Genomic DNA, 24,967 nt, shown 5'->3' with positions numbered 1-24,967 from the left:
ATCCTGCCCTGGCTGCTGCCCCACATCCCCGTGGGGTGACCCACACATACGGGTGGCTGATGACGAACAAGTCCCTGTATGGTCCCTCCAGCCGCTGCTGAACCTCCAGAGCCCACTTCAGCTGTCCGGCCACCGGTGGCATGTTTTTGTGGGTGACCGGCCCCCCCCTGGCATGGTGGTGGGGAAGTGGTCTGGGTGTCATACAGCACCTTCACGCTCTCCAGCTCAGCTTCAAACATTCTCAGCAGGGCTGAACAACAGTGAGAAACCTCCACCTTTATCAAAGGTCGCCTCCAGCAGGGGGGGCAAACATCTGCACCAACTGTAGGAGAAAGAGGTGTTGGCTTCTGTGCCTCCGGAGCATCACTGCAGTGACCTGGTGACACCCCCCACTGTCACTCCCAGGCACGGGTGTGGCATGCCAGGCTGCAGGCAGTGTCCCTGCTGCCAGCCTCTGGCGCTCAGGCAAGGATGCCCGGTGCCCAAGGGGCAGGACCCGTCGAGTCGGGGGGGGGGGGGGGGCCACGTATACCTTCACAGCAGATGTCAGGCAGTTGCAGTCATCAAAGCCTCGGCAGAAGATGGTGGCCAGCCCGCCTGTCCATATCCTGAATCATCTTCTGCAACTCTGCAAAGTCTTTGTCCAATTGCTGCCAGTAAAAGCAAAATGATTTAAGCTGACACAGTCTCTGCACTTTCTTCCAAATCTTTCCTGAAGGATTTGCTGGACCCGGACAGCCCAGCACCATATGACCTGCTGCAATGCGAGCACACGTGCTGCTACGGGACAGTTTTACATGCAGCTCTTTCTTCCAGCATGTTCTGACAAACAATATTTTTTCATTTAGCAAATGCTTTCCCTTCCATACCAGCATTTACTCACCTCTTCTGTGGGCTCTAAGGGATTGTATTTGCAATCAGCAAAACTCTTGATGATTTCAGAGACCTCCTCGTAGATCTGAAACATCTGGCTCCTGAGGATGTTTCCTCTCAGTCCTCCCAGCTCTACCTTCTCCAGCTTCAGAAACTCGATAGCTGTTTGGTACAGCTCCTGGTGAGCACAAACCATCATCTCATCCAGTTCCTCTTGGTGGCAAACCCCAGCTCCCCATGCCCTGGCCCCGTGGGTGCAGAAGCTGCAGCACCAGCACAGGGCTACACCTTGCAAGTTCACCGCTCCCCCAAGAGCATCCTTCCCAGGGATGCTTTGCAGCCTGACTGGGGGTGCTTGTCTGGCCCTGGGGGTGTGGGGACATGGGTGTTGTGCTGGGAACAATGGCACTGTGCTGCCAGCAGTACACCGCTGCTGGGCTCCAGCCTGCACCAGCAGCCCCAGCCCACCCCAAGGCTGAAACAGAATTTACCCCCATGCTGTCCTCAGGGGACCACCCCAGCATCTCCGGGGCAGGGGAGCCTGCATGGGACTGGTGCTGCCTCCAAAATGCTGGGCTCTCACCTTGATGGTCTTGAGCCTGTGCAAGAAGGAGTCCATTCTCGTAAGGACAAGGGAGGGAGGGAACTCCCAGAGCTGCAGCTCCTCCTGGAAGAGGAGAGGGGCTGTCAGCAAGTAGAGCTGGCATGGATGGGGGCCAGGCAGACCTGCACTGTCCCCTGCACCCACCGGGAATGATGTGGGCAGCAGGCTGGAGCAGTAAGTGCTGTAGGACTGGAAGACCTTCTCTGTGGTGGAAATGCTCAGTCTGATTGCTTCTAAGATCTCTTCAGTTTTTCCTTGCAGGCCCTTCATCACATCCTTGGGGCCCAGGAATTTTTGGGTCTAGAACAGGCAGATGCAGGCAGTGGCCATTGGCAGAGGGGCCCGCAGGAGGCTCCTCCTGCCCCCATCCACCCACCAGCCCCACGGGCTCTCTGGTGGTTGCCTGCAACCCACACCTGCCCCAAACCCTCTCCAGCCCTATGTGAGGTCTTTGCTGGTCCCTTGATTGGGGTGTGTCTACATCACCCCAGCTGTGCTCCCCACACCTGCCCTGTGTCATCCCTCCTGCCAACAGTCCCACAGCAGGACAGCTGGAGGAAATGGTGGTGGCTTGATGCTGGAGCCACCGCCAGCCCCAGGGCTCTACCATCTCAATGAAGAGGTTGCAGGTCTCCTGCAGGATGACGATGACGCGGGTGGGTGAGCTGTAGTGCTGGCAGTAAGCCTGGAGGAGGCGGATGGTGCACAGCACCCTGTCTACATAGGGCTGCAGCTGTGGAAGCAGAGAGCATTAGTGTGGGGCCATGGCCACACTAATGAGGGTTGGGCAGAGCCAGGGTGAATCCATACCCACACACAGCTTCTGATGTGCAGCACCCTGGCCTCTCCCAGGATGAGGAAGCCAGATGGTACCTGGTTATTTTACCATGTATAACTTACTTGGGAATAATCCACTTGTTCCATCTCTTCCAGCAGGATCTGAAGCGGTTGCAGGTGGAGGCTGATGTCTTTGGCTTCCTCCAGGCCTGGACCAGAGGAAAAACTCAGCGTCGGGGAGGGGGAAGCCTTGCCAGAGGGGTGAGAGGCAGTTGTCCATCACATCGCTGGGGGGGGCTTACCGGCACTGACATCCCTGAACATGCTCTGGAGTGGCGACCAGTAGCAGCTGTTGGCCTTCTCCAGCATCATGGCCAGCACCGTCACTTGGGGTGAAAGCAGCTGGCAGGGGAGAGGCGGCGGGCTCAGCACCAGGGGCTCAGTGCCAGTGACACATGGCTGCTGGCCACCTATGGGCAAGGCAGTACCTGGCTGTTGATGCATTCCAGGTTGACCATCCTGGTGTGCCAGAACTTGAACTCAGTCCTGGGCAGGGGGTGCAGGCCCTCCAGCAGTGGCTGTGCCGAGTCCTTGTTCAGGATGTCTCTGATCTGGTGGGACCACTTGATGACGATGGTCTCAATGGCGTGCAGCTTCAAAATATCCACAGTCTCCACTGGGCTGAAAGGCAGCCAGGTTATGCTCCAGCACCAGGACTGGCCCCAGACCACCCCAGGGGAGCCCTGCATGCCTGTTTGTGGCCACCGTAGCCAGCACAGCAGCCTGGCATGAGCCTTTTGAAGGTGCTCTGCTGCTGAGGGATGGTTGTGACCAAAGATGCTCAGAGGTTGAGCCAGTGTCCCAGCTTCTGTCCCTCCCAGAGGGCTCATGATGCCCTGGGCCCCTGCCAGGCTTTGCTGGTGCCAAGCAGTACTGGCCGAACCCACCAGTCCAGGATGGTGCTGGAGCCATCATGGCTGGCCAGATGCTCTGGAAGCAGGAGCAGTGGCTTCCCCTGGATCTTCCTGCCCATCATGAACATCTCATTCTTCAGCTGGTGGGTTTGTTGCATGACGTCCTCCACCACCACCTTGGGCCAGCCCGCCACATTCTCCTTGCTCAGGAGCAGGGGGGACACGACCTGGAGGAGAGGGCTTGGTTGGATGCTCAGTAGGGTCTCCCAGTGTAAAGGGCAGCATGCAGCTGCACTGGTTTGCACAGCATCCCCTCCTGATGCCCACCCACGCTCCCAGCTCAGCCACAGCTCTGGCAGCGCCGATGGATTTTGCTGATTTTTTCTTGTCAGCATGACCCTGAGTCCCCTCACCCTGTGGTGGATTTCCAGCTCTCATGGGCTGGACAGTGCTGGGAGCAGTGCAGTGAGCGTGCCCAGTGGGGTCAGGGGCTGGCACACAAGCAAAAGCCCCTGGCACCGAGGACGAGGAATCTCAGGGGCTTGACCCAGCTTTTGGGTGCTCTGGGGCGGCAGCCCTCTGAGCGGGAATATTTCTGGCAAGTTTGAGAGAAATCCATTCAGACATTCCCCAGCTGCGGGGCTCAGGGAAGGGGGAATTATGCTGAGTTTTTAAAACCACAGAGGAAGCAATCCAGCTGGGGCCCAGCAGAGAACCAGGCTTGTGACCTTCACCCGGCTGTGTGTGCTGGTGGGGCTGGGTCAGCCCACCACACAGCAGGGTTGGTGGTCGGGAGCCATCCCAAGGCCAGCGCTAGCGCCTGGGGTGATTTTTCTTCTACTAATTTAGTTTGAGCCCTCCTAAAGTTCTGACTACAGCAGCCCACAGAAGGTGTTTGGACAGCAGCGGTGTGGGCAGGGACCTTGGCTCGTCCCACTTGCCCCAAGCTTGTACCTGGTACCCACCTGTGTGGACAACCCACCTCCTCCACCACGGTCACGAGCTGCTCCATGGGCGAGAGGCCAATGTCTCCCACCAGCAGCTGGCTCCGGCATTTCTCCCAGCTGATGTTCTCCCTCTTCTTCACAAAGTAGATGCCCTTACCCCTGAGGGTGGGTGGGAAGTGGGTGGTTGGCAGGAGCTGCCTGGCAGGGTCCAGCTCCAGCACCAGCTCCAGCATGTCCTGCTGTTTGAAGAACTTGTCCAGCATGGCCATGGCCCCCTCACTGCCCACAAACTCGCTCCACTTGTCCGGCTGGACCCGCAGCAGCACCGTGGCGAAGCTCTCCAGGAAGCCAAGCCACTTGTCCAGCATGGCTGACATCCCACCAGCACCGGGCTCGCCTGGGCAGGGGGCAGACAAAGCCCTGCTCAGCCAGCAGCTATGCAGACCCCACACCCCAACCCCTCCGCACTCCCCTCGCCACCCCGCCCTGCCACTGCCCTCAGCCTCCCCTTTGTACACCATGGTTTCACCAGGAGCTGCTGGCCCCAACCGTGCCTGGCCCCACCACCCTCAACTGGCCCCATCCCTGCCCAGCCCCATTGCCCCCCCCCCCCAGCTCCAGCACCCCCAGCCTGCCCCAATCCTGCCCGGCTGCACCACTCCCCCACCTGTCGCACCTCTCAGCCCTCCAGCAGCCTCCAGCCACTTCCAGTTGGACTGGCACCAGCCCTGGCCCCAACCGACACCAGCCCCAACCGGCACTGGCCCCAACCGACACCGACACCAGCCCCAACCAACACCAGCCCCAACCGACACCGGCCCGGCCCCAACCGACACCGACACCAGCCCCAACCGGCACTGGCCCCAACCGGCACCAGCCCCAACCGGCACCGGCCCCAACCGGCACTGGCCCCAACCGGCACCGGCCCCAACCGACACCGGCCCGGCCCCAACCGACACCGGCCCCAACCGACACCGGCCCCAACCGGCACCAGCCCCAACCGACACCGGCCCCAACCAGCACTGGCCCCAACCGGCACTGGCCCCAACCGGCACCGGCCCCAACCGGCACCGGCCCCAACCGGCACCGGCCCCAACCGGCACCGGCCCCAACCGACACCGGCCCCAACCGACACCGGCCCGGCCCCAACCGGCACTGGCCCCAACCGACACCAGCCCCAACCGACACCGGCCCGGCCCCAACCGACACCGACACCAGCCCCAACCGACACTGGCCCCAACCGACACCGACACCAGCCCCAACCGACACCAGCCCCAACCGACACCAGCCCCAACCGACACCAGCCCCAACCGACACTGGCCCGGCCCCAACCGACACCTGCCCCAACCGACACTGACACCAGCCCCAACTGACACCGACACCTGCCCCAACCGACACCGACACCTGCCCCAACAGACTCCATCACCAGCCCCAACTGGCCCCAGCCCCAACTGACGCTGGCCCCGACCAGCACCAGCCCCAACCGACACTGGCCTCTACTGACACCAGCACCACCCCAGTTGCTTCCTAACAGCAGAGCTGCCCTCTCCCCCCTGCATCTCTGCCTGGCACCCCTTGGCTAGGTCTGCTTGCCCACATATCCTCCACTTTTGCTGGGGTCTCGACACAGTGCCAAGGGTTGCCCCATCTGAGGCATGGGGCCTTTTGCTCACATTCCATTTACAGCTGGTACCACCCGGGTACAACCTGCCCCCCCAGCTCCAGTGCCGGCAGGGCTGGGCTGCTCTCCTCCCTGGTGCTCAGCCATCTGGCAGCTGCCAGATGAGAGCTAGGACATGAGGGGTACCCATGGCGGTGCCCCACCAACCCATTGTCCCAGGCCCCTCTCACCAGTGCAATGCATGCCGCTGTGCAGCCGGAGGGTCCAGCACTGCATGGTCCAGCCTGCAGGTCGCTGCGGGTTGGCAGCCACCCCCTGCTCAGCTGAGCTTGCTGCCAGCCCCACTGCACACTGAGTGGGTGGCAGGAGCCATCCTGCCCCAGCACTGCCACCCTGCACCCTATGGTGAGGTCCTTAAGGCACACTGCTTGTGGCCAGGGCAAGCTGAGGGGAGCTGGTGAGGGCACAAGGCACACAAACACCTCCCTGTGCACCAAGAAACGAGAGGCTGTGGATGGGAACAGGTCGAGGCTCAAACCAGGACCATGCTGGCTGCAGCACTGCCAGTTTCATCCAGCATGGTATTGCTGCGGTGCCAGGCACCGAAATCTTGGCACCAGCAGAAGCTGAACCTGGTTGCAAAGCTGGGGCACAGGGCAGGAGCTGGCAGTGCAGAGATGGGGGCTCCTGCCCGTCCTGAGACACACACAGACCACAGGAGGCAGAGGCTGAGCGCAGTTCAGCGTTTATTTGCTGCCGGTCCTCAGCACTAGTTTACAAGGTCATGGCAAAAAAAAAAAAAAAAAAAAAAAAAAGTTAGAATAAAAAATCCTGCCACCCCCCCCACCCTCTGGAGAGGCCTCTGCACAGAACGACCTGCCATACAAAATAATCTAAAAGGAGAAAACTATACAGGAGTATTTACACCTCTGATAAATAGACTAATACTGATCCAGGTGCCTCCCTCCAGACCATGCATGGTGGCTGGGGAAACAGGACAAGACACAGGTGTTTGCAAGGCAGAGGCAGGGGGGCTGCAGACCCTGGCCCAGCCAGACCCCACCCCCCCACCCCCTGACAGCAGCTGTCCCTGGTGCAGGCCCTGGGCATGTCCCACCACCCGCTCTGGAGCAATGGCTTGTGCTTCAGGAGACCATGGCCACCCCTAGACCACGGCCACCCCTGGCAGAGCCTCCCCTGCCCCTTGCCGAGGGGACTGCTGCAGGCATGTGCTGGGGGGCAATGCCACACGCCAGACGGGGCCCTCACCCACACTCCAACACCTCACGGCTTGGCAAAGACATATACGTGCTCCCTGTGGCAGCACTGCACACTGTGATGGTGACAACCACCTGCCCCTCAGCCCTCCTGGTGCCCATGGGGACCATCTCTAGTGCAGCGGACAGCTGGGAGGGTCCAAGGCAGCAGCGTGGGGAAGCCCAGGACAGACCCAAGCCCACTACAACGCGGGCCAGGAGTCATGCCTCCGCAGGGCCCCCCAGCTCCCCTGGGGCAGCTGCCCTTCACCCTGGTGCCTGCAGCAACCCAAAACCCCCAGCTGCTAACCACCAGCCACCACCCTTCCCAGTGGGACATCCCAAGTACTTCAGGAGATGGGTGCTGTGGGGATCCAGAGGCATGTGTCACTTCTCAGAGGCACGCTTGCTGGTGGGATCAAGAGCAGAGAGCCCATGGAGCCCTGCTCTGGCTGCTGAGCAGGAGGCGAGGATGGCGCACATATGGCGCTTCCCACCTCACAGCGGAGCCTGGGGCAGGATGGGGCTCCCTCCGCCCAGGGGTGCTGGTGTCCCAGCTCAAACCTGTGAAGATGCTGTCCTGGAGATGAGGCAGTGATGGTGGGGGGAAAGAGCCACGGAGATGCCCATGCCCCCTCAGTAAAGACACTGTGAAGCTGAAGCTGGGTCCTGTGCTCTGAGGGCCAGGCTGCAGCACGGCAGCCCCCTGGGGAGTGGGGACGCTCCGGCTGCCAGGGCATACCAGCCTTGCAGGGCCATTGGTGGCTGCTAGTGTCTCTTAGTGGAGGAGACCTTCTTCTTCCTTGCGGCCAGCATCTCATAGAAAGGGTCCCGGCTGATTGCTGCCCTGGCAGGGGAACGAGGGCTCGGGTTAGCTGTACAGCCAGCTGAAAACTGCTGTAGGGCTGGGTCTGACCTATGTGGGTGGGTGCCCCTGGAAAAGCTTGTTGTCTCCCCATCCTTGCAGGGTGCCCCAGGAAGCAGACAGGTCCCTGCTGTGCCCCTGCCCAGCACCATGTCCCTGACCAGCACCCTGCCACCCACTCCTCTAAGCACTCACTTAATGCACTTTATCCACTCCTCCTTCTCCTCGGGCGTGGGGGCAGAGATGCGGTACACTGTGTGGTTCCCCTCCACCACGCGCCCATCTGCCTCTGTCTTGCAGGCCTTGATCACCTGGTCCTTGTTGTCAGGGATGTAGAGCTCAAAGCAGTTCTGGGAGGGAAGAGACCATTCAGAGGTAGTTCCCACTTCCAAAGGGGACCCCAGGCTGGGAGGGATGAGGCAGCACACTGGGTCCCTGGCACAGCCACCCCCAATGCAGCAGAGAGGGATGGACACACTGTGATCATCACCCCATAGACCCCCATGTGCATGGCCACCAGCCCTGGACACCATGGTGACCAGCACAAGGTCTGTGCCCAGCTGCTGTGATGAGTGGAGCAAGCAACCACTACGGGACCCCCCCACCTCTCCCTGGGCCATCCCTCAGGGGCTGTAACACCTCCCAGCTTTCCCTGCCCAGCTCCTGCCCCAAGCAGAGCACCTGGGCTGCCCCTCAAGCCCCAGGGGACACTGCTGCAACACTCACGGGCTTCTTCGAGTCCTCCACCTCACGGATGCTCAGGTTCTCCAGGGGGATGATGCCACGGGGCTCTTTATCCTGGTGGGGCCAAGCAGAGGCTTCAGCTGCAGGCTGGGCACCACCAAATCCCACCTGCATGCCCCCAGCAGGGCTGGATGCTGCTAAGAGCCCCCTCCCCAACACCCCCCTGTGCAGGCATCAAGTGCTACCCAGCCTGAGGGTCACATCCTGCACCCTGACAGTCACCAGCACCCCAGCACAGCAAGAGGCAGGCTGCCAGCCCCGCGCTAGTATGCTGTGCCCAGGCTGTGCCACGAAGGCACGTAAGCACTGGGCTGGATCCGGCAGCCTTCCCTGCCCCAGCTCAGCACACCCCAAAAAAAGGTCACTGACCGTCGTGTACTCAAAGTAGTAAAGGCAGTTGTCGGTCAGAATGAACCAGCGTCTCTTCCACGTCTTCACCCTGCCTCCTGGAAGTGGAAAGAAACAGGTTGTGTGCAGGCCCAGCAGAGCGCAGCCTGGGCACGTGCCTGGAGGCTCGTGGCACGCAGAGGCTACGGCAGTGCTGGAGCCCATGCGGACACACACAGACAAGCACTGGGCGCTGGGGTGCAAGCAGAGCCAGGCAGCCCGGCGGGCGCCGGGCACAGCAGTAGCAGGCAGCACACACCACGCCGGGCAGGGCACGAGCAGGAGCGGAAAGCAGACGGATGAGGATGGAGGCGGAAGGTGGTGGGGGTGCCGGGTCAGGAGCGCTGCGTGCCCATTCCCACCCAAAACACTGATTCAGCATGGCCAGAGGATGCTGCAGCCAGGCAGCTCTCGGGGGATGCAGAGACTTTCTGTTCACACTGATCACAGTCCCGCTGCATTCCAGCCAGTGCAGCCCGGTGCTGGGGCAAGGCATGAGCCCAAGGCCGTGGCTCACAGACTCTTGGCCAGAGCGAGTCTCACAGCTGCCACCACAGACAGAGAAGCTGCTCCCTGGGCTCAGGGGTTGCTTGCCCTTGGGCCCAGCTCCCCCTCCACCGTGCCAGTGTGCTCTGGCCATCACAGCAGGGCCAGCTGTGCTGCCACCCATGGGATGAGCACCAAGGCCATGTGCCCAGGTCCAGCATGGATATGAGGAGGCACTGTGTGCACAGGGGGCCGTGCTCATCTCCTCCACCCTGCTGAGAAGGCCCCGTGCCTCCCTGCTCCCCCATGCCAGCTGGCTGTCCACCCCAGCCCCTGCCCCTGAGCCAGGCTGGGGCCAGTGCTTCCTAGAAGAAAAAGCCCCTCTGCCTCCCTCCAGCCAAGCCCACCCCAAAATCTGGGACTTGACCCTCTCCAGCCCCCGGCATTCCTCAGGGCCACCTCCTCTCCCGGGGCTGTTGGTGGGAAGAGGCTATGTGCCAAGGCAGGGTGCCATGGCACGGGGAGTGCAGGAGCCTGGCGTTTAGGGCCCACAGGGGTGTGGGGCCAGGTAGGACCTGGGGGCAGCACAGCCCCAGCTGGGAGCACTGATGCTCCTCGGCACCCCAGGGCTGCAGGCGAAGGACCTGGGGCATTGCCAGTGCCCAGCACAGGGACTGCTGTGAGCCCTCAGCACGGCACAGGGCACGGCGCAGATGGCTCCTGCCTGCTCCCATCCAGCTTCAGGCACTCAGCACCCACCGACCCCCCCCCCCCCCCCAAGGTTGAGACCCTTCCCGAGGACACCCCAAAACAGTCCCCATCCCTCGGGGCACCAGACGTGGAGGCCCACTGCGGCCAGGATGAGCTGCCCACGGACAGGGCATAGCATGGATGGGCAGGCAGCCCCTGCCAGCAGCTGGGCAAGGAGCAGCCATGGCCCCATCCAACCGTGGGGTGCACTGGGGCAGTAGAGAGGGCCAGCAGGCCTTGGGGAGTGGTCGGTATCAGCAGAGTTGGTACCCCATGTCCCTGCCCTGGTGGTGGTGGGGCTGTCCCCTCGGCAGGCGAGGTCCCCGGAGCAGTGCGGGTGGTTAGCAGCAGCAGCAATGAGACTAATCACCAGCAATTAAAAACAAAAAGGAAACGAAGCCCCAGCAGCGTGAGCAGAGCAGGGGAGAGGGGTACGTACCTCCTGGAGTTGGGGGCAAGGAAAGGAAGAGCCAAATCATGGAAACATACAAATGAGGGAGAAAAGAAAATTAAAAAAAAAGGAAAAAAAATAAAAAGACGAAACACCAAAGAACCCCCCTTGCCCTGTGCAGGTCAGTGGGACAGGGCTGCAGCAGGGAAGCTGTGAGGGGCCAGGCTGGCAGCACTGCCGCGGGTGCTGACCTGCCCTGGCTCACTGTGGCTCTGTGGGATGGATCTCCTCGGCTGGGGGGTTGCAGGGCCTGGCTCCCCCCACCCCCTGGCCTCTCCACAGGGTCCCTCCCAGCCCCATGAGTGGGCTGAGCCACAGCAGCCAAGCTGGTGCCCACAGCCGCCTCTCTGCACTACCAGCCACCCACGGCCCCATGGCAGCGGGTGACAACCTGCTGTGCATGCAACTCTTCCAACAGCAGGGCACTGGGCTTGCTTAGGGACAGGGGAAGCAGGTCTGGGGCTCTCCCCCGTGTTCCCCAGAGCCAGGGGGCAGATGGCTCTTGCTCAGCCCCAGGCCAGGCTCTGCCCTCGTCAGGGCATGGGGTGGGAGTATGGCCCCCTTCCCATCCTGAGGGGGTGACAGTATGGCAGAAACATACCCTGGAGAGTGGACAGAGTCCGGAACCCAGCAACAGCCTGAGGGAAAGGCCCCCACCAGACCCTGGTCCTGACAGCACCCTGTCCCCCCCTCGCTGAACCTGGGCACAGGATTCCCCAGAGCTGCCGAGGAGAAGCCACAGGAGCCAGGGCGTGGGATGAGCTCACCGGCCGCCAGAGCCGGGCTGTGCAGCAGGGCTGCGGGGATGCCATGCACGCTGCCTGCATGTGGAGCCGGGATGCAGTGATAATGCTGTGGGAAGGTGAGGCAGGGACTCGTCTGTGGCATGGAGGGGGGGATGCACGCAGCTTGCCGCTCACTCCTGGGGGCTTGCTCCAATGGGACCCGCTCCAATGGGACCCTGCTGTGATTCAGTGATGAGGAGGGCCTCACGGTCTCCATGCTCCAACACCAGGCTCTGCTACTAGCTCTGTAGGCCAGGCCTTGCCCAACCTAGAGGCAGGAGTCCCTGGGATGCCCACCCAGCTGCACCGCAGGGCCTTGTCAGCTGTGAATCTGCTCCTGCCGCCCAGCCAAGGGAAGATGGAGGGCTGCTGGATGTATGGACGCCTTCCCCACGGGGGGGCTGTGTCCCTCTCTGCACTCTCCTGCCCTTCCACAGGGTCACACTCTGAGGAGCCAGGCCAGCAGGCGAGGTGTAGGCAGGCCAAGGCCATCGCACCCATAGCCCAGCTCTGTCCCTGGGGAGAACCTGCACTCCCCAGGCCACGGCTGCCAGCACTCACCTAACTTCAGGAGCCAGCCCTCCCGGTCGGGGTTGAAGAAGGTGTGGGTGAGGTCATTGCCGTCATCCTCAGGGATTTTGAAGGGCTCATTCTTGATGCTTTCATAGAGATTCTGGTACAATGATACATGGTGTCAGCTCTGCTCCACCCAGGAACCCTGTGATGGGCCAGCTCTGCAGTCCAGCCCTGGTGCCTCCATATCCCATCCCTCACCCGAAGCAGCTCCTCAGGTAGGTCCCCCCCATCGTTGATGCCACGGTTCATGGCAATGAAGCGCTCTGCCGTGGGTTTGTCCTTGACATTGGGGTTGTGCAGACTGGTGTTCAGCATGATGATAGCGAAGGAGAGCACGTAGCAGGTGTCTACAGGGGCAGAGGGGAAAGTCAGCTGTGAGGCAGGATGGCCAGTGAAAGGGGCGCCAGGTCAGGTACTCACCTGTGGACTGGAAGACGCCAGGGTTGCACTGGCAGTATCGCTGGGCAAAGGCCTCCATCATCCGGTCGATCTTTTGTGCCTCCCCAGGCAGTCGGAAGCTCCACAGGAACTGCCTGTGAAGAGCATGGTGTTGCACTGCTTTGAGGGCTCCACGTGCCCTCCAGCCACACTCACATTGCTACAGCCCTCCGCCCATCTCCCCTGATGGGGCACAGCTCAGCTCCTGGCCCCCTTCACTCACCGCAAGGCCTGCACGAGGTTAAGGTCAGTGAACTCGTGCAGCTCCACAAAGGCATGCAGGACTTGGATGTTGAACTCATCCCTGCGGGAACAAAGCCAGAGCATGAGGGATGCATGAGCAGCACGTCCTGTGACTGCCGAGTGGCGTTGTGTCTCCCTGCCCGGCTCCAGACTCTGCTTTTATTTGTGGGGGGAAATCTGAAGCTATGTGCCCCCAACTTGAGTCCTGGGCTGGTTTACACACACCGGCCTCTTGCAAGTGCCAGCCACGGATCAAACAGCCCCCCAGCTGGCCCTAACACTCAGGGTGCCTGGCCCCCTGTGTGGCCCCACTCAGCTGCCCTGTAAGTTCAAAGAGCTGCAGTGTCCCATCTCTCAGGGGCTGAGAGCCCAGGGCACCCTCAGGAGACCTGAGCTGTCCCAGGCTAGCGTACCTCTCACCCAGGTAGTCACCGATGGCTGTCTTGTTGAGGCCCTCTCCCTTGTAAAGGAACTGAGCAATATCCTCGCACGTGTTCTTCAGCAGGTCATTTTCGATCAGGAACTGGATGCCCTGGAATGGTGCAAGAGAAGCTGCTCTGGGGCTTGCTGCTGACCCTGCCAGCCTGCCCACTGCCTCCCCAGCCCCTGCCCTGGGTGCTGGCTCTGCCCTGGTCCCTGTGGGCAGCCAGGCACCTGCAATGTGAGGTGGCAGAGCCCAGCATGGCCCCAGACAGGCTGGTGAACTGCTGCACTCCTGACCCAGCCCACACCCCACAGTACCTTCTTGGGATCCATGTTGAACTTCTTCCGGCCCATGGCCACCTGCTTGTTTCTCTGCATGTTTTTCCTGAAAGGCACAAAGCAGCTCTTAGTACCCAGGAGGGACCTGGCTGCCTCCTGCCCTCCCTCGCCCCTTGGGCAGAGCTCTGTGGTGTCAGCGTGGACCGAACTGGAGCTGAGCAACTCTGGGCCAGGCCCCCTGTGCTGAACCTGCATGGGACGAAGCTGGCACACTGCTTCGTGTCTCTGCCCCACTCTGTGCCAGAGCAGCATGGGGCTGCTCTTGGCCTGCCATGCCCCATCCATGGGGTCACCCCATGCAGAAGGGGTGCTGGGTATAGCAACCTGGCAGGTCACCTCTGCCTGGGGGAAGACTAGGTCAAGCTGGGTGCAGCAGGGCTCTGGGGAGAGCAGCCTTCAGGCCCCAGTGGGGCCAGCGTGAGGGTGACAGCCTTCATGCCCCAGTGGGTGATTGGAAAAAACACAGGGAGTCAGCTCCCATCGGCTGCCAGGATCCCCTAATCCCAGGCTGGCACTGCCTGCACCAGCTCAGAATAACAAAGTCAGACAGTCGCTGTGGCCAGACAGAGGGGCTGAGGCTTAGAAAAACAGACCTTTGCAGGCAGCAGTTCAGACTGCGATCCTGCTGCCGCTCCAAGGAATTCAGAGCACCCGGAAAAGCCACCTGCACCAGCCAGCACCCACGGGATGTGGCTGCACAGCTCAACCGCCACTGGCCACCACACAGTGTGAGCGAGCCGGCATCCAGCACTGGATGGCCTCGCCACAGGGGAGGGGGCTCAGCAGAGGCCCTGGGCTGCTGCAACAGCAGAGGACTCACCTCTCCTCCGTGGACCCCAGGTTCTCAATCTCATTCGTCACTTCTGCTATCTCATCTTTCAGCCGCTGAGCGGAGAGAAAGCACTGAGACAGGAGGCTCCTGCCTCCCTCCCTCCCAAACCCTCCAGCCCCCCAGCCCTGACGGTAGCCCTGGGGCTATTCCCCGAGGGGGCCCCAGAAGCCACTCCTTCCCTCCCCCCTTCCCACCCGCGGGCTGCCCTGGGACTGAGCCAGCTCGGGGGGGGGGGGGGGGGGGGGCACTTGCAGAGGGGCTGGCTGCACCTGGCTGCTAATCCCCCTGCACCTTCGCCATGCTCTGAGTGTACAGGAAGGAAGAGATTCAGAGGTTAACAAAATTACCCCCTAATCCCTTTAGATCATGCCCAGCATATGGCAATAATTAGCCTTTGCTGCCTTAATCAGGGACATGACTGACGAGTGTCCCAGATGAGCACTGACCTCGCAGTCGCTGGCCAGGGCAGTGGCCTGGCCCTGAAACACAGTCCCTGCCTGTGCCAGGGAGGGGCTGGCACGGAGACGCCGGTGCCCCAGTCCACGGGGAATGGCACAAGCACACAGGGCACAAGGAGAAGCCATGGCTGCAGGGCAGGTCAGCTGCCAGCCCAAGCCCACATGCCCCACTGGGACCTTCTCCCCAGCCCTGGGGCCCTGCAGAGGCAGCACCACTGGGCAAGCAGGTCATGGGCTCCCCGCAGCAGCCGCGGGCGTTCACCCCGTCGGCCCAGCCCACCCTGCCCTGCAGGTCCAGTAGCTCTATATTCTGCCCCACAAGGTCCATGAGAGCCCCCATGGGATGCGAGGAGCCAGGGGCTGGCAAGGAAAGGGGACGGGAGCACAAACCCGACCCACAGCCCTGCCTGGGCTTGCTCCTGCACAGGCTCTGCAGGTCTGCAGTGCTGCACCCCAATCCCATGGCTGTTACAGACAGCCCCAGCCAGGGCAGCCTCTCCTCCCTGCCTCACCTTTCCTACAGCGGGGCAAGGGACCCTGGATAGGGCTGCAGGGACCCTGCCTAGTGACACAGGCAGGGAGATTGTCCCCTCCCTCCCAGGGGACAGCTGCGTTCAGGACAGGGGGATTGCACGTGCGGGCAGTGGCCCTCAGCATCACACCTGTATGTCGGCCAGCAGTTCCTGCTTGCGGCGTCGGATGTTCTCCAGCTCCTGGCACTCCTCTGGGGTCAGGTCACTGGGCACTGAGCAGAGACATGGTCAGGTCAGCATGCGTGGCCATGGGAATTGTCCCTGCCAGGCTCCAGGCACAGTCTCTGCTCCCGGCCAGCAGCCTGGGGCCTGTCAGGAGCTGGGATATGGAGCTGCTGGGTGCCCGGTGGAGCAGGGCTGGCGATCAGCATCCCTGGCCCCACGCAGCAGCTAAGTGCCACCGATGGCATGCGAGGAATGCGAGAGCCAGGGCATCGCCCCGCCAAGCAGTGGCTGCAGTGGGGTAACTGGGCAGTGGAGTAACTGGGCACCACCAGTTCCAGCTGATTCAGCCCAAGGCAGCTGGGTAGTTCAGGCAGAGAGGACCAGCATGGCCCCTGGACCAGCTCCAGCGATCCTCCTGCCGGCCCTGGCCCTGCCAAGTCCTGTTTAACTCCACTCTACCCTGGCTGGACTGGTGCTGTTGTCTGTCCCAGTCCCTGCTGTGGCAGAGCAGCTCTGCTGTGCCCCGTGGCATGAGTTCCACATAGATCTGGAGGGTTGCTCTGTTGCACCGGGTCAGTCCCAAACAAAAAACAGCTCCTGGCTGTCCTTACAGCCCCCTCTGCGCTCAATCCATCTTTCCAAGCCAGCGCCCATAGCTGGCACATCCTCTTGATAAACCTTGCCTGTGTGCCATGACATCTACACCTCCCTGTCATGCTGCGGGAGCCAGGCACACCCTCCCAAGGATCAAGCCTGGGGCCACCACATGCCCCTCCTTGCTCCCCGAGTCCCACAGCTCCTGCAACATTCCCAGTGCATGACCTCCCACTCTGCAGTAACATGGCATCCCATTCCTGTTCCCTCCTGTCCCCAGGGTTACCCACATTCACTCCAGCAGCGCTGCCAGCCCTTGCCTACTGCCTGCGCCTCACACCTCTGCCAGTGGGTCCCACCAGCTCCCTTGCACACAACTCCAAGGTCACCCATGAGAACACCAAAGCACTGTCCCTCCAGAGCACTCTCCCCAAGGGAGGTGGCAGCAGCAGCTGCTGGCTCGGCCCTCAGGCTGCCTCCTACCCACACACCCCGTGGTGCTGGGGACAGGCACTGCCACTGCCCTCTCCTTCCCCAAATGTTCCCGCTCCATTCTGCCAAGGCCCTGCGTGCCACCATGACCATGGACTCCAAGCCACCACTGCCACCAGCCCAGACTCACCCAGAGTGTCCCCAGCATGGCTGCCTGCCCCATACCAGCACCCAGGGACAAAGCATGCCTTCAGACTAGCACTGTCCTCAACCATGCACGGTTCCTCCCAGAGCTGCTGCTGCCTCCTCAGTGGGAGCTGCACGTGCCCCTGGGGCAATGGTGACCATGTGAACCAAATCTCTGGACTCAGCACTTCCCTGGCTCCGCTCAGGCTTTCTGACAAGTTTCCTCCTTCACAAAGTTCCCCCACTGCCAAGGTTGGAGCAACCTTGGCTTGCGACACCATACCTTCAGACACGACAGCAACACTTCCCAATCTTTTCAGTCTCTGACACCAGCAAGTACGAACCAGACAACCCCGCTCATGGCACCAGGGCTAAAAGTTATGTAAACTTGAAATACCAGAGGCCTTGCCTTATCAATACATCCAAGCACCATATGCACACCCCAGTGCCGTCCCCGCAGGTGCCCGGCCCCTCCTGCCCGGCACCCAGGACACACTGCAAGCCCGGGCTTGCTGCAGGAGGGCCAAGCTGCATCGCAAGCCCATTGCCAGACACAAAACCTCCAAATCCTCAAGCTGCAGCATGTGCTGCAGGACCCTCCCAACACTGCGGCCGCAGGGAAGGTGAAATTCAGTGCCAAGGTTGGACATGCCCTGAGGCAAGCCGGCCTCGGGTGGAACCAGAGCAAAGCGAGCCCAGGCAGGAGCAGCGCTGCCTCCCACTGCCCAGCTGCGAGCGGGCAGGGGTCTCGGCAGGCCCCAGGGCAGGTGTAGCAGAGGATGAGATTCTGCAGGGCAGAGGTGGTCAGCGGGTCTGTACCGGAGCCTGGGAAGGTCCCTCCTAGCCTGCGCTGCTGCGGGGAAGGGCAAGCACTCGTGACACCGGCCCAGCCATGTCAGCAGCAGCCAGAGGAAGAGAAACCCCAGACGCAAGAGCTTTTCTGGGAAAGGAAGAGGGCGTTAACCCTTCCCTGGCACTCCACACAGCACTCGCCTCGCCGTGCCGAGCAGAGCCTGCGCGGATCCCAAGAGGCTGGCGAGACTCACGGCAGCAGAGTGGTGCTGCGGGGATGGGGAGGCTGAGGCAGGCGCTTGGCTGCTCTGGCTTCAGCCTGGCGCAGGAGCTGGGGCACAGCGACCCACCGCATGCTGATCCCAGTGCTGGCATATGCTCCCTGTTAGCATGGGGTCCCGGTGCAGGGGGCCGGGAAGCAGCAGCAGCAGGAGGGCAGCAAGGGGCACCGGCAGGATTTGTCCATCCGTCCCAGGCTCCCTGGGGTCTGTGGCAACTGGGAGCAGCAGCACTTCCCCCTCTCCCACCATACCCAAAGCAAAGCACCCTGTGATACACGGAAGCCATGCTCGCCCCCTCTGCTTCCCACCCCACTGCCCTAAGACAAGCTAGCACAGTGGGTGACACAGGAGTGGGGCAGCGTGGAGCTGCCCCCCTGCCTCCCCCTCATCCTGGACCCACTAGCCTCCTTGAACTCCCGGGCTGAGCTCACCATTGCCCTCTGCCCTGAGCACCATCCTGGCAGGCCCTGTCAGCCATGCCCCTGCTGCCCATGGCTCCAGAGAGGTGCTGCTGTTTCAGGGCGCAGACACCTGCCCACCCGGGTGCTTCCTGGGCTGTGCCAGGGCCATGCCAGGCCAATGAGCTCCAGGGCTGCTTGGGCATCATCCTGGCCTCAGCAGGAGCCTCAACTCCCTGCTCCTGTCACCACCAGCCCAGGGCTGCCAGCACCTTAATTCCTCTGCTCCCAGCCAGGAGGGGAAACACACTGCTCCCCCTTCTCGGCCCCAGGGTCAGGGGACATGATGTGTTGGGGTCCCAGCCAGGCAGGTACTGGGGGCTGGCTCTGTCATTCCTTCCTTGGAGGCTGCCAGGACACTTGACCCAGCACATCTTGAGCTCACTGCAACATTGGGGTCCCTTCCCCTTCACCAGCTGGGGTCACCCCCTCCCAGCAGAGCCCCGGCCCTGCCCCGCAGCTCCCCTGGAGATCTGCCAGAATCCCCCACTGCAGGTCCAGGTCGTGCTCAGGCTGTAAGGACTGAGCTCCAGGCAGGACTGGGAGGGCTGTGAGGACCACCAGTGCCAGCTGCCCTCTGCAGACTCCACAGCAGCTCACACTGGCGGATGGGACCACAACTGGGACCAGGGGTGATGCTGGTCCTCATGGGAAGTTGCTCCCCACTACCTTGGCCCTTTGCTCTGGGTGCCTGTACAGACCCCACTGCTCAGTACAGGACCACTGTGCGGCACAGTCTGGGGCCTGCAAGACCATGCCTGCAGCAGGAGCAAAACCCCAGCACATCCCTGTCCCGCTGTCAGCTGCCTGGAGAGGCTGCATGAGCCTCGGCCACCTTGACTCAGCTAAATCTTGCTCAGCAGCACGAGATGGAGAAGCAGCACCCAGAACACTGGCAATGGAGCAAAGGGAGGGAGAGCTTTGGAAGTCTCACGTTGTCTTTGGCCCACAGCTGTGCTGCAGCAGTAACCAGTCCTCCCACCAGCCCACGCTGCACTTGCACCCGGCTGCGCTCGAGGGGCAAAGGGCAGAGTTTAGGTAGACCATGGGGATGAGCCCAGGGTGCTGCCAGCGGCTGCTGCTGGGCTCTGCTGTGGGGTACCACTGCCTGCTCCCACTATGCCCCATGGCTGGGGGGCCCATGGGGCCCTCAGAAGCTTCCTGCCCGTCTCAGCGCGCCACATCCTGTTTTCACCGTGTTGTGTGTGCATCCTGGGTTGCGTTAGCCCCATCCTTCCCTACCGACAGCTGAGGTGTGTCAGGAGAAGAGTTTGGGGACAGACACTTCCAGCAAAGACCCTCCCAGGTAGCTGGACCCTGCATCCAGAGCCAGCCAGGGGCCTCGTCCTGTTTCCGTGCAGCCCTGCCTGTCAGCCCTGCTCCCTGTTCACAGAGCCTGGCAGGGAACCCTCATCCACAGCTGCTGCCTCACTTCCTGGCAGCTCCAGGCTGCCATGCTCCCCATGCACAGACCCCTGACCCACAGTGCAGCTGGGCGAGCACTGGCTCAGCCACATGCACACACATTAAGCGCTGTGCTGGTGCTGGGAGCACAGCCTGGCGGGGACCTTGCTTGCTCTCCACTCCGCTCACTGTGCTGGGCCTCAGGAGGAACAATGCCCACGGCACAGGGCTGGCCACAGAAGGTCTCACAGCCCCATGCCCCACCACACAGCCACACCTAGTCCCATGCTCAGGCAGGAACTCACAGACAGCAGCATTTCACACAGGCGGCCAACCCTCAACAGCATCGCCAGTGCAGCAGGCACTGGGCTTTCCCACACAGATCTCCATTTGACAATGCTGCCCTGAGCTGCCCTTACAGCAGCGAGGGTGGCCAAGTGCTCACGCATCGCCCAGGGCAGGAAGACAAGGGGCAAGGTAAGGACCAGGCTGCGTGCAACCTCCCAGCCGCTGCTGCCACCAGTTCCCAAGCACCCCCCACCCCAGCATGGCACCTGGCACCGGTGCAGGGCAATGCCACGCAAGGTAGCCCAGTGCTCAGCTGTCCTGCTGGGGCTCAGTGCTTGCAGAGGCCTGAGCCTGGGTAGGCTGGTAGTGTGCGGGGGACAGAGGTGGCAAGACAGCGAGGACTCTCTGTGCCACTGCCAGCAAGAACCATATGGAGCTGGAGCCACAGGCACTGCCGTGACTTCCAGGGGGATGGGGACCCTGCAGTGAGCAGAGGGAAGGGCATGAAGCACCTACCTGCCTTGGCAGCCACTGAGGGGCAAAGGAAGGCCTGGAAGCTGGAGGCACAGAGCTCGCTGACCGTCCCCATGCTGCGGAGGTCCTGTGCAGGACACCAGCAGCTCCAGCAGGGCAGGCAGGAGCAGGCAGAGGCCCGGTAGGTGCCGTGTGGCTGAGCAGCAGGCTCCCCCGTGTCGGGGCCCGCGGGCAGGGTGCAGGCAGGGGAGCCGGAGGACTCCCCACTCCGGCTGGAGCCAGGGAAGGCGGCTCTGGCAGGGGAGCTCCAGCTGCGGGAGCCCACGCAGCAGCCCCAGCCAATCCCCGCCGCTCCCTGCCTGCACACCAGCCCGCTCCGCTCCCGATGCTCCGCTCCGGCCGGCGGCTCAAAGCCACTTAGAGGACAAGGAGTTTGGGAACTCCCCAGCAGCCCTCCCGCCCCGGGCTGCCTGCCCCCAGCAGCCCCCTTGCCCCCGCGGAGGGCCAGCAGCGGGGTATTTTTAGAGCTGTTTTATCTCTCCGTATTAGAGCATTAAGCATCGGGAGCCGACGGTCGCGTAGCAACCAGCACTGCATAAAGGAAGGTGCACCAAGAGACAAGGCGGCTCTGGCGAGGCCTGGGGAGCAGGAGGTGCTGCCACGGCTCCCACTTGTGGGGTGCAGGGCCCGGGCACCAGTCCCGGCACAGCTCCGACAGGCTCAGCCTGCCCCGCGTGCTGTGCACGGGCAAGCCTGCTGCGCCTTCTGCCAGTCCCCCGGCAATGCCGGTCAGATGGCTGGGCTCCAGGCATGCCCTGGTGGCAATGGAGATGCCTCACGCTCTGATGCAGTCCTGGGGTCTGGGAACTGGGGAAGTCCCGCCCCAGGATCCCAGCCTCGGACCCAGCTGTGGAGCAGGGGGGAAGGCACAGCCCTCTTGCCCTGCAGCACCTGTGTTCCCCAGCCCCACAGGTGCTGAGTGAATCCAAACCGGACTGACAGCTCTTTCCCTTAAAGCAGGAGCAATCCCGGAGTGTAGGGCACGGCCATGAGTAACAAACCCTAGAGCCTGCTGGGGCACGAGGCAGCACCCCACGGACAGCTTGGCTGCCAACTCTTGGTTGCTAGGAGCCAGCAAGCTCTGCTCACCTGCGCCGGCAAGCACGGGGACGTGCTGAGCTAGGAGAAACCCAAGCCAGGCAGGCAAGAGCCCTGATGAGGCAGGCAGCAGGGAAGGGCGCCCTGGGAGGAAGCCGCCCTGGCAGGCAGGAGGGTGCAAGGCAGAAGGGGACCTTGGTGCCCACAAGCCATATAACTGGAGACAGGAGGAAAGATGGAGAAGGGCAGCTCTCAGGCTCACGAGGGCAGCCAGGCACTCTCTGCTGATGTGACCGACCTTCTGGTTTGGATGCTACTTCCCCTTTGCCAGGGGCTGAAGTGGTGATTGCTGCATTGCCAGGAAGCAAAAGAGCAGGCGAGAGGAGCCAGGGAGGCTGATCTGGGCACGTGATGTGGCAAGCACCTGCCCAGGCCTGAACCAACCCCCACGTGGCAAGGGCACCCATGGGTGCTCCAGCCACCCTGAAGCAGGGCCAGGCAGCACGTCCCATGTTAAGCGACCTGGACGTGCAGCTTGATCTTCACACCCTGCTCAGGTCAGGCAGAGTGTTCACAAACACCCTGGGGTCACCTTAACCATGGCTCTGAGCCCTGATCTTTTGCCTGCCAGAAAGCAGGGCCCCAGAGAGCAGCCTCCCTCCAGCCTCAGGCCCAGAGCAGAAATGTCCGACCCCAGCCCTACTGCCCAGCACACAGATGGGCTGAAACAGCCACTCCAGGAGACGCAGGCCCTGCTGCGTCCCTGATGTGTAACTGCTGAGTGTCAGCAATATGACTGATCATTCTCTGCTCCCAAACATCTCAGCAGAGGAATGGGCTAATTGCCTCTGCTCAGTGCTGCACTGCCTGAGCCCTGCCGGCCCGGGCCCCTGGCTCTGCTCTCCAGGCCCACTGCTATCACCACACTGTCCCTGTGTCTTTAACCTGGGAGCCTCCTGCTCTGCGGAAGAGCTGCCCCCCAAGATGGGCCCAGTGACTTGCCCCAGCTCACCCCATACCACACCAGAGAAAGGGCTGGTGCGTCACCAGCAGCTCCTCTGGCAGCATGCCTCCCGGCCCTGGTCCCCTTGGTGCACACGGCAGTCCCAAGCTGCCTCCAAAACAGCTGATTCCATGCCCAGGGGCCTGCCAGGGCCTGCTGGCAGAACAGGGCTGTGCAGGCTGGCAGCAAGGAGAGGGCAGGGATTCCCCCCGGGCGGTGACCCCCAGCCTGCCAGGGGACCTGACAGCATACCCTCCTTTGGGGATCTCCCACACCTCACATGGACCACCCCACCCCGTGGCACTGGCCATCCTGCCCCAGACAGCGAGGCCCCCCCAGGCACAAGCTGCTTTGCAGGAGGCTGCATCAACCCAGCTTAGAGAAATCCCTTAATCCCCCAAGACAGAGTGAGCAGTAATCCCTTAGGTGCAGCAGGATTACCAGTGCTGCCCAATCCCCCTCACCCAGGGGCCAGGTCTGAGCCAACACAGGGCCCAGCACAGGAGGTAGTGCTGGGATGGGATTCTGCTCCCCACAGCTGCTCACTGGTGCTGCAGCTCAGCATGTCAAGAGCAGCTGGGCTGGTTCCCCAATGCAACACCACTGCCCTGCCATTCAGAGGCCTTTGCCCCTGCACCACCGTGCTTGGTCAGCTCCAATCCAGGTATGGGTTCAGTCCCCACAAGGAGATGGGGGGAAGGGGGCGGAAGCGTGGGGCCACACCCCGGCAGGAGTGGGGGGAGCCCACATCTGTGCCACCAGCTGCTCACCCTGGGATTTGCTCTCTGCTGATGCAGATGGCTGGAGAGGGGCCACGTATTGTGGGGCAGGCACTGGCATCAGCGCAATCCCACCAGCAACAGCCTCCCCATCAGGCTCCCACCACGCCAAGGCCTCAGCAGACTGTCCTCTGCAAAACCAACAGAGCTCAAGGGCTTCAGAACAGCTGCAGATTGCAATGACCCTGCAACAGGGACAGTGGCAGGGATTTGGAGATGGCTGTGCTGCCCATCCTGCAGCTGCCCTGTGGCCCCTGCAGCATGGTGATCAGGCAATTTCTGATGCTGACAGACAACCCAGGACATCTTCCAGGCAATTCTAGGAAGCAGCGAGAGGCTGCTTGCAGAATCACTCCCTGCAGTACTCTCCTGCTAATGGGCTGCATCCGACAACACCCATGCTGGGCCGCACACCAGCGGGGCCAAGCACTTGCACCTTATCTTGCACAGTAAACTGCTGTGCAAAGTCACTTCTGGGGTGTAACGGCAGCCACCTAATCAGCTGCACTGCACAACTGTGGCAGGCAGGAAGCTGGCCCATGAACCAGCATTGCTAGCAACAGTGGCTTCATTGGCACCAGCAGTGCCTGAGTGACCTCAGCACCCAGGAAGAATGGTTGCCAGTAAAGCTTGCAGTATCCAAACCTTGGTTTCAGATCTCAGCCAGACAGGCTTCAGCCACCTGCTCGGCAAAGCTCAAGGAAAACCCACCTGCTGACCCACAGGAACCTGCCTCAGAGGGCTGAGGCAGAGGCAGCACCTTCCTGCCCAGTCCTGTTCCTCAGCACTGGAACACTCTGCAGACACGGTGGATGGAAGAAAGCAGGAAAGCAAACTGCATGTGCACGAGAAAGGGGACCTGCAGCCCCTGAGCTGTGCTGCCCTGCTTGGCCCACCCTGGCAGCGGACCCTGGGCACACACCAGGCGCTTCTGCGCCAGGCAGATGCGCTCCGGAGCCAGGGTCCTGGCGAGCCACTCAACGGATGCCACCGGCACGAGCCTGCCCTACAGATCTGCGGAGCCTCAACTCAGACAGTGCTCAGAGGCAGCAGCTGAATACAAAGTGAGAGTGGCGCAGGGAAGGCGTGCAGGCAGCCGGTCCCAGAGCCCGGCAGCACCGGCCCCGCGGGCGGCCCGTGAGCTGTGGCAGCGCGGCGCCGGCAGTGCGGAGCCGCTGGGGCTGAGCCCCGGGCAGGATGAGGCCGCGCCGGGGCCACCGGGTCAGGCCCCAGCAGCTCGCCCCGCTCCCCGCGGGCGCCGGTTTCCTCCCGGCGCTTCCTCCACCGCCGCCTCGGCCCCGCCCGGCCGATGCCGCGAAGGCCGCGGCCACGCGTGGGCGAGCGGCCGCTCCGTCACCTGCGGGCGCAGTTCCCACCGCCCCCGCCCGCCCGGCCCCACACCTGGGAAGCGGCCCGGCCCGAACACACCGCCCGCCCGGCAGAGCCGCCCCTGCTCCACCGGGGAACCCCCCCACCTCCCCGCGGCCCACCGCGGCCCCGTGCACCGGAGCGTGCCCCGCCGCGGCCCGGCCCAGGTGGGGCAGGGGGGGGTCCCAGCGGCGCAACCCCAGCCCCGCACTGACCGTAGCCGCCCTCCTCCTCCATCCCGCCGCCGCCTCTCCGGACCCGCCCGCCTGACGAGGCCGCCGACGCCGCCACGGGCAGCGTCACGTGACGCGGGAACTGCCGCGGCCAGCCCCCCCGGTGCCCC

General features: G+C 62.6%; 2 protein-coding genes across 6 annotated transcripts in view; both read right to left on the bottom strand.

Moving 5' to 3' along the window:
- The window catches only part of DNAH17 (dynein axonemal heavy chain 17), a 38,537-nt gene extending 34,031 nt beyond the window's left edge, over positions 1-4,506 (bottom strand). The window contains 14 exon segments of the mRNA XM_055794097.1: positions 51-181; positions 183-302; positions 305-322; positions 533-592; positions 594-650; positions 884-1,072; positions 1,457-1,540; positions 1,622-1,777; positions 2,085-2,210; positions 2,378-2,463; positions 2,557-2,656; positions 2,743-2,935; positions 3,202-3,395; positions 4,151-4,506. Coding sequence (XP_055650072.1) covers positions 51-181; positions 183-302; positions 305-322; positions 533-592; positions 594-650; positions 884-1,072; positions 1,457-1,540; positions 1,622-1,777; positions 2,085-2,210; positions 2,378-2,463; positions 2,557-2,656; positions 2,743-2,935; positions 3,202-3,395; positions 4,151-4,492 — 1,856 coding nt within the window. The 5' untranslated portion in view covers positions 4,493-4,506.
- A 1,959-nt stretch (positions 4,507-6,465) lies between these two features.
- On the bottom strand, positions 6,466-24,914 carry CYTH1 (cytohesin 1). 5 transcript variants are annotated; one of them, XM_055795492.1, is made up of 13 exons: positions 24,840-24,914; positions 15,432-15,514; positions 14,300-14,364; positions 13,459-13,525; positions 13,131-13,249; positions 12,698-12,778; positions 12,457-12,569; positions 12,235-12,383; positions 12,022-12,133; positions 8,971-9,047; positions 8,584-8,655; positions 8,053-8,207; positions 6,466-7,839 (listed from the first exon to the last, which is right to left on the bottom strand). In XM_055795492.1, the coding sequence occupies exons 1-13, from the start codon at positions 24,859-24,861 to the stop codon at positions 7,761-7,763; spliced, it is 1,194 nt and encodes a 397-aa protein (XP_055651467.1). In that variant the 5' UTR covers positions 24,862-24,914; the 3' UTR covers positions 6,466-7,760. The 5 variants fall into 5 exon arrangements, with proteins under 5 accessions (XP_055651467.1, XP_055651466.1, XP_055651468.1 ...); XM_055795491.1 differs by lacking the exon at positions 24,840-24,914 and adding an exon at positions 20,419-20,781; XM_055795493.1 differs by lacking the exon at positions 24,840-24,914 and adding an exon at positions 17,499-17,523 and having other exon boundaries at positions 8,971-9,049; positions 12,021-12,133.
- Positions 24,915-24,967: the final 53 nt, after the last annotated feature.

Source organism: Falco peregrinus, chromosome 2 (assembly GCF_023634155.1).
Source record: "Falco peregrinus isolate bFalPer1 chromosome 2, bFalPer1.pri, whole genome shotgun sequence".
In the NCBI taxonomy this organism is placed as follows: domain Eukaryota; kingdom Metazoa; phylum Chordata; class Aves; order Falconiformes; family Falconidae; genus Falco; species Falco peregrinus.
Note: the sequence above shows the minus strand (reverse complement) of the source record. Positions and strands in the feature narration are given on the sequence as shown.

Bases quoted from the DNA above. Each gene is read 5' to 3' on its own strand.
- CYTH1 (XM_013304526.3), bottom strand. From the start codon at position 16,960: ATGGTGTCGCAAGCCAAGGTTGCTCCAACCTTGGCAGTGGGGGAACTT. The intron at 8,656-8,970 runs GTCAGTGACCTT...TGGCCCCACCAG, and splicing joins ACTACTTTGAGTACACGACG to GATAAAGAGCCCCGTGGCAT. The intron at 8,208-8,583 runs GTGAGTGTTGCA...CTTCCCTCCCAG, and splicing joins TGGAGGACTCGAAGAAGCCC to AACTGCTTTGAGCTCTACAT.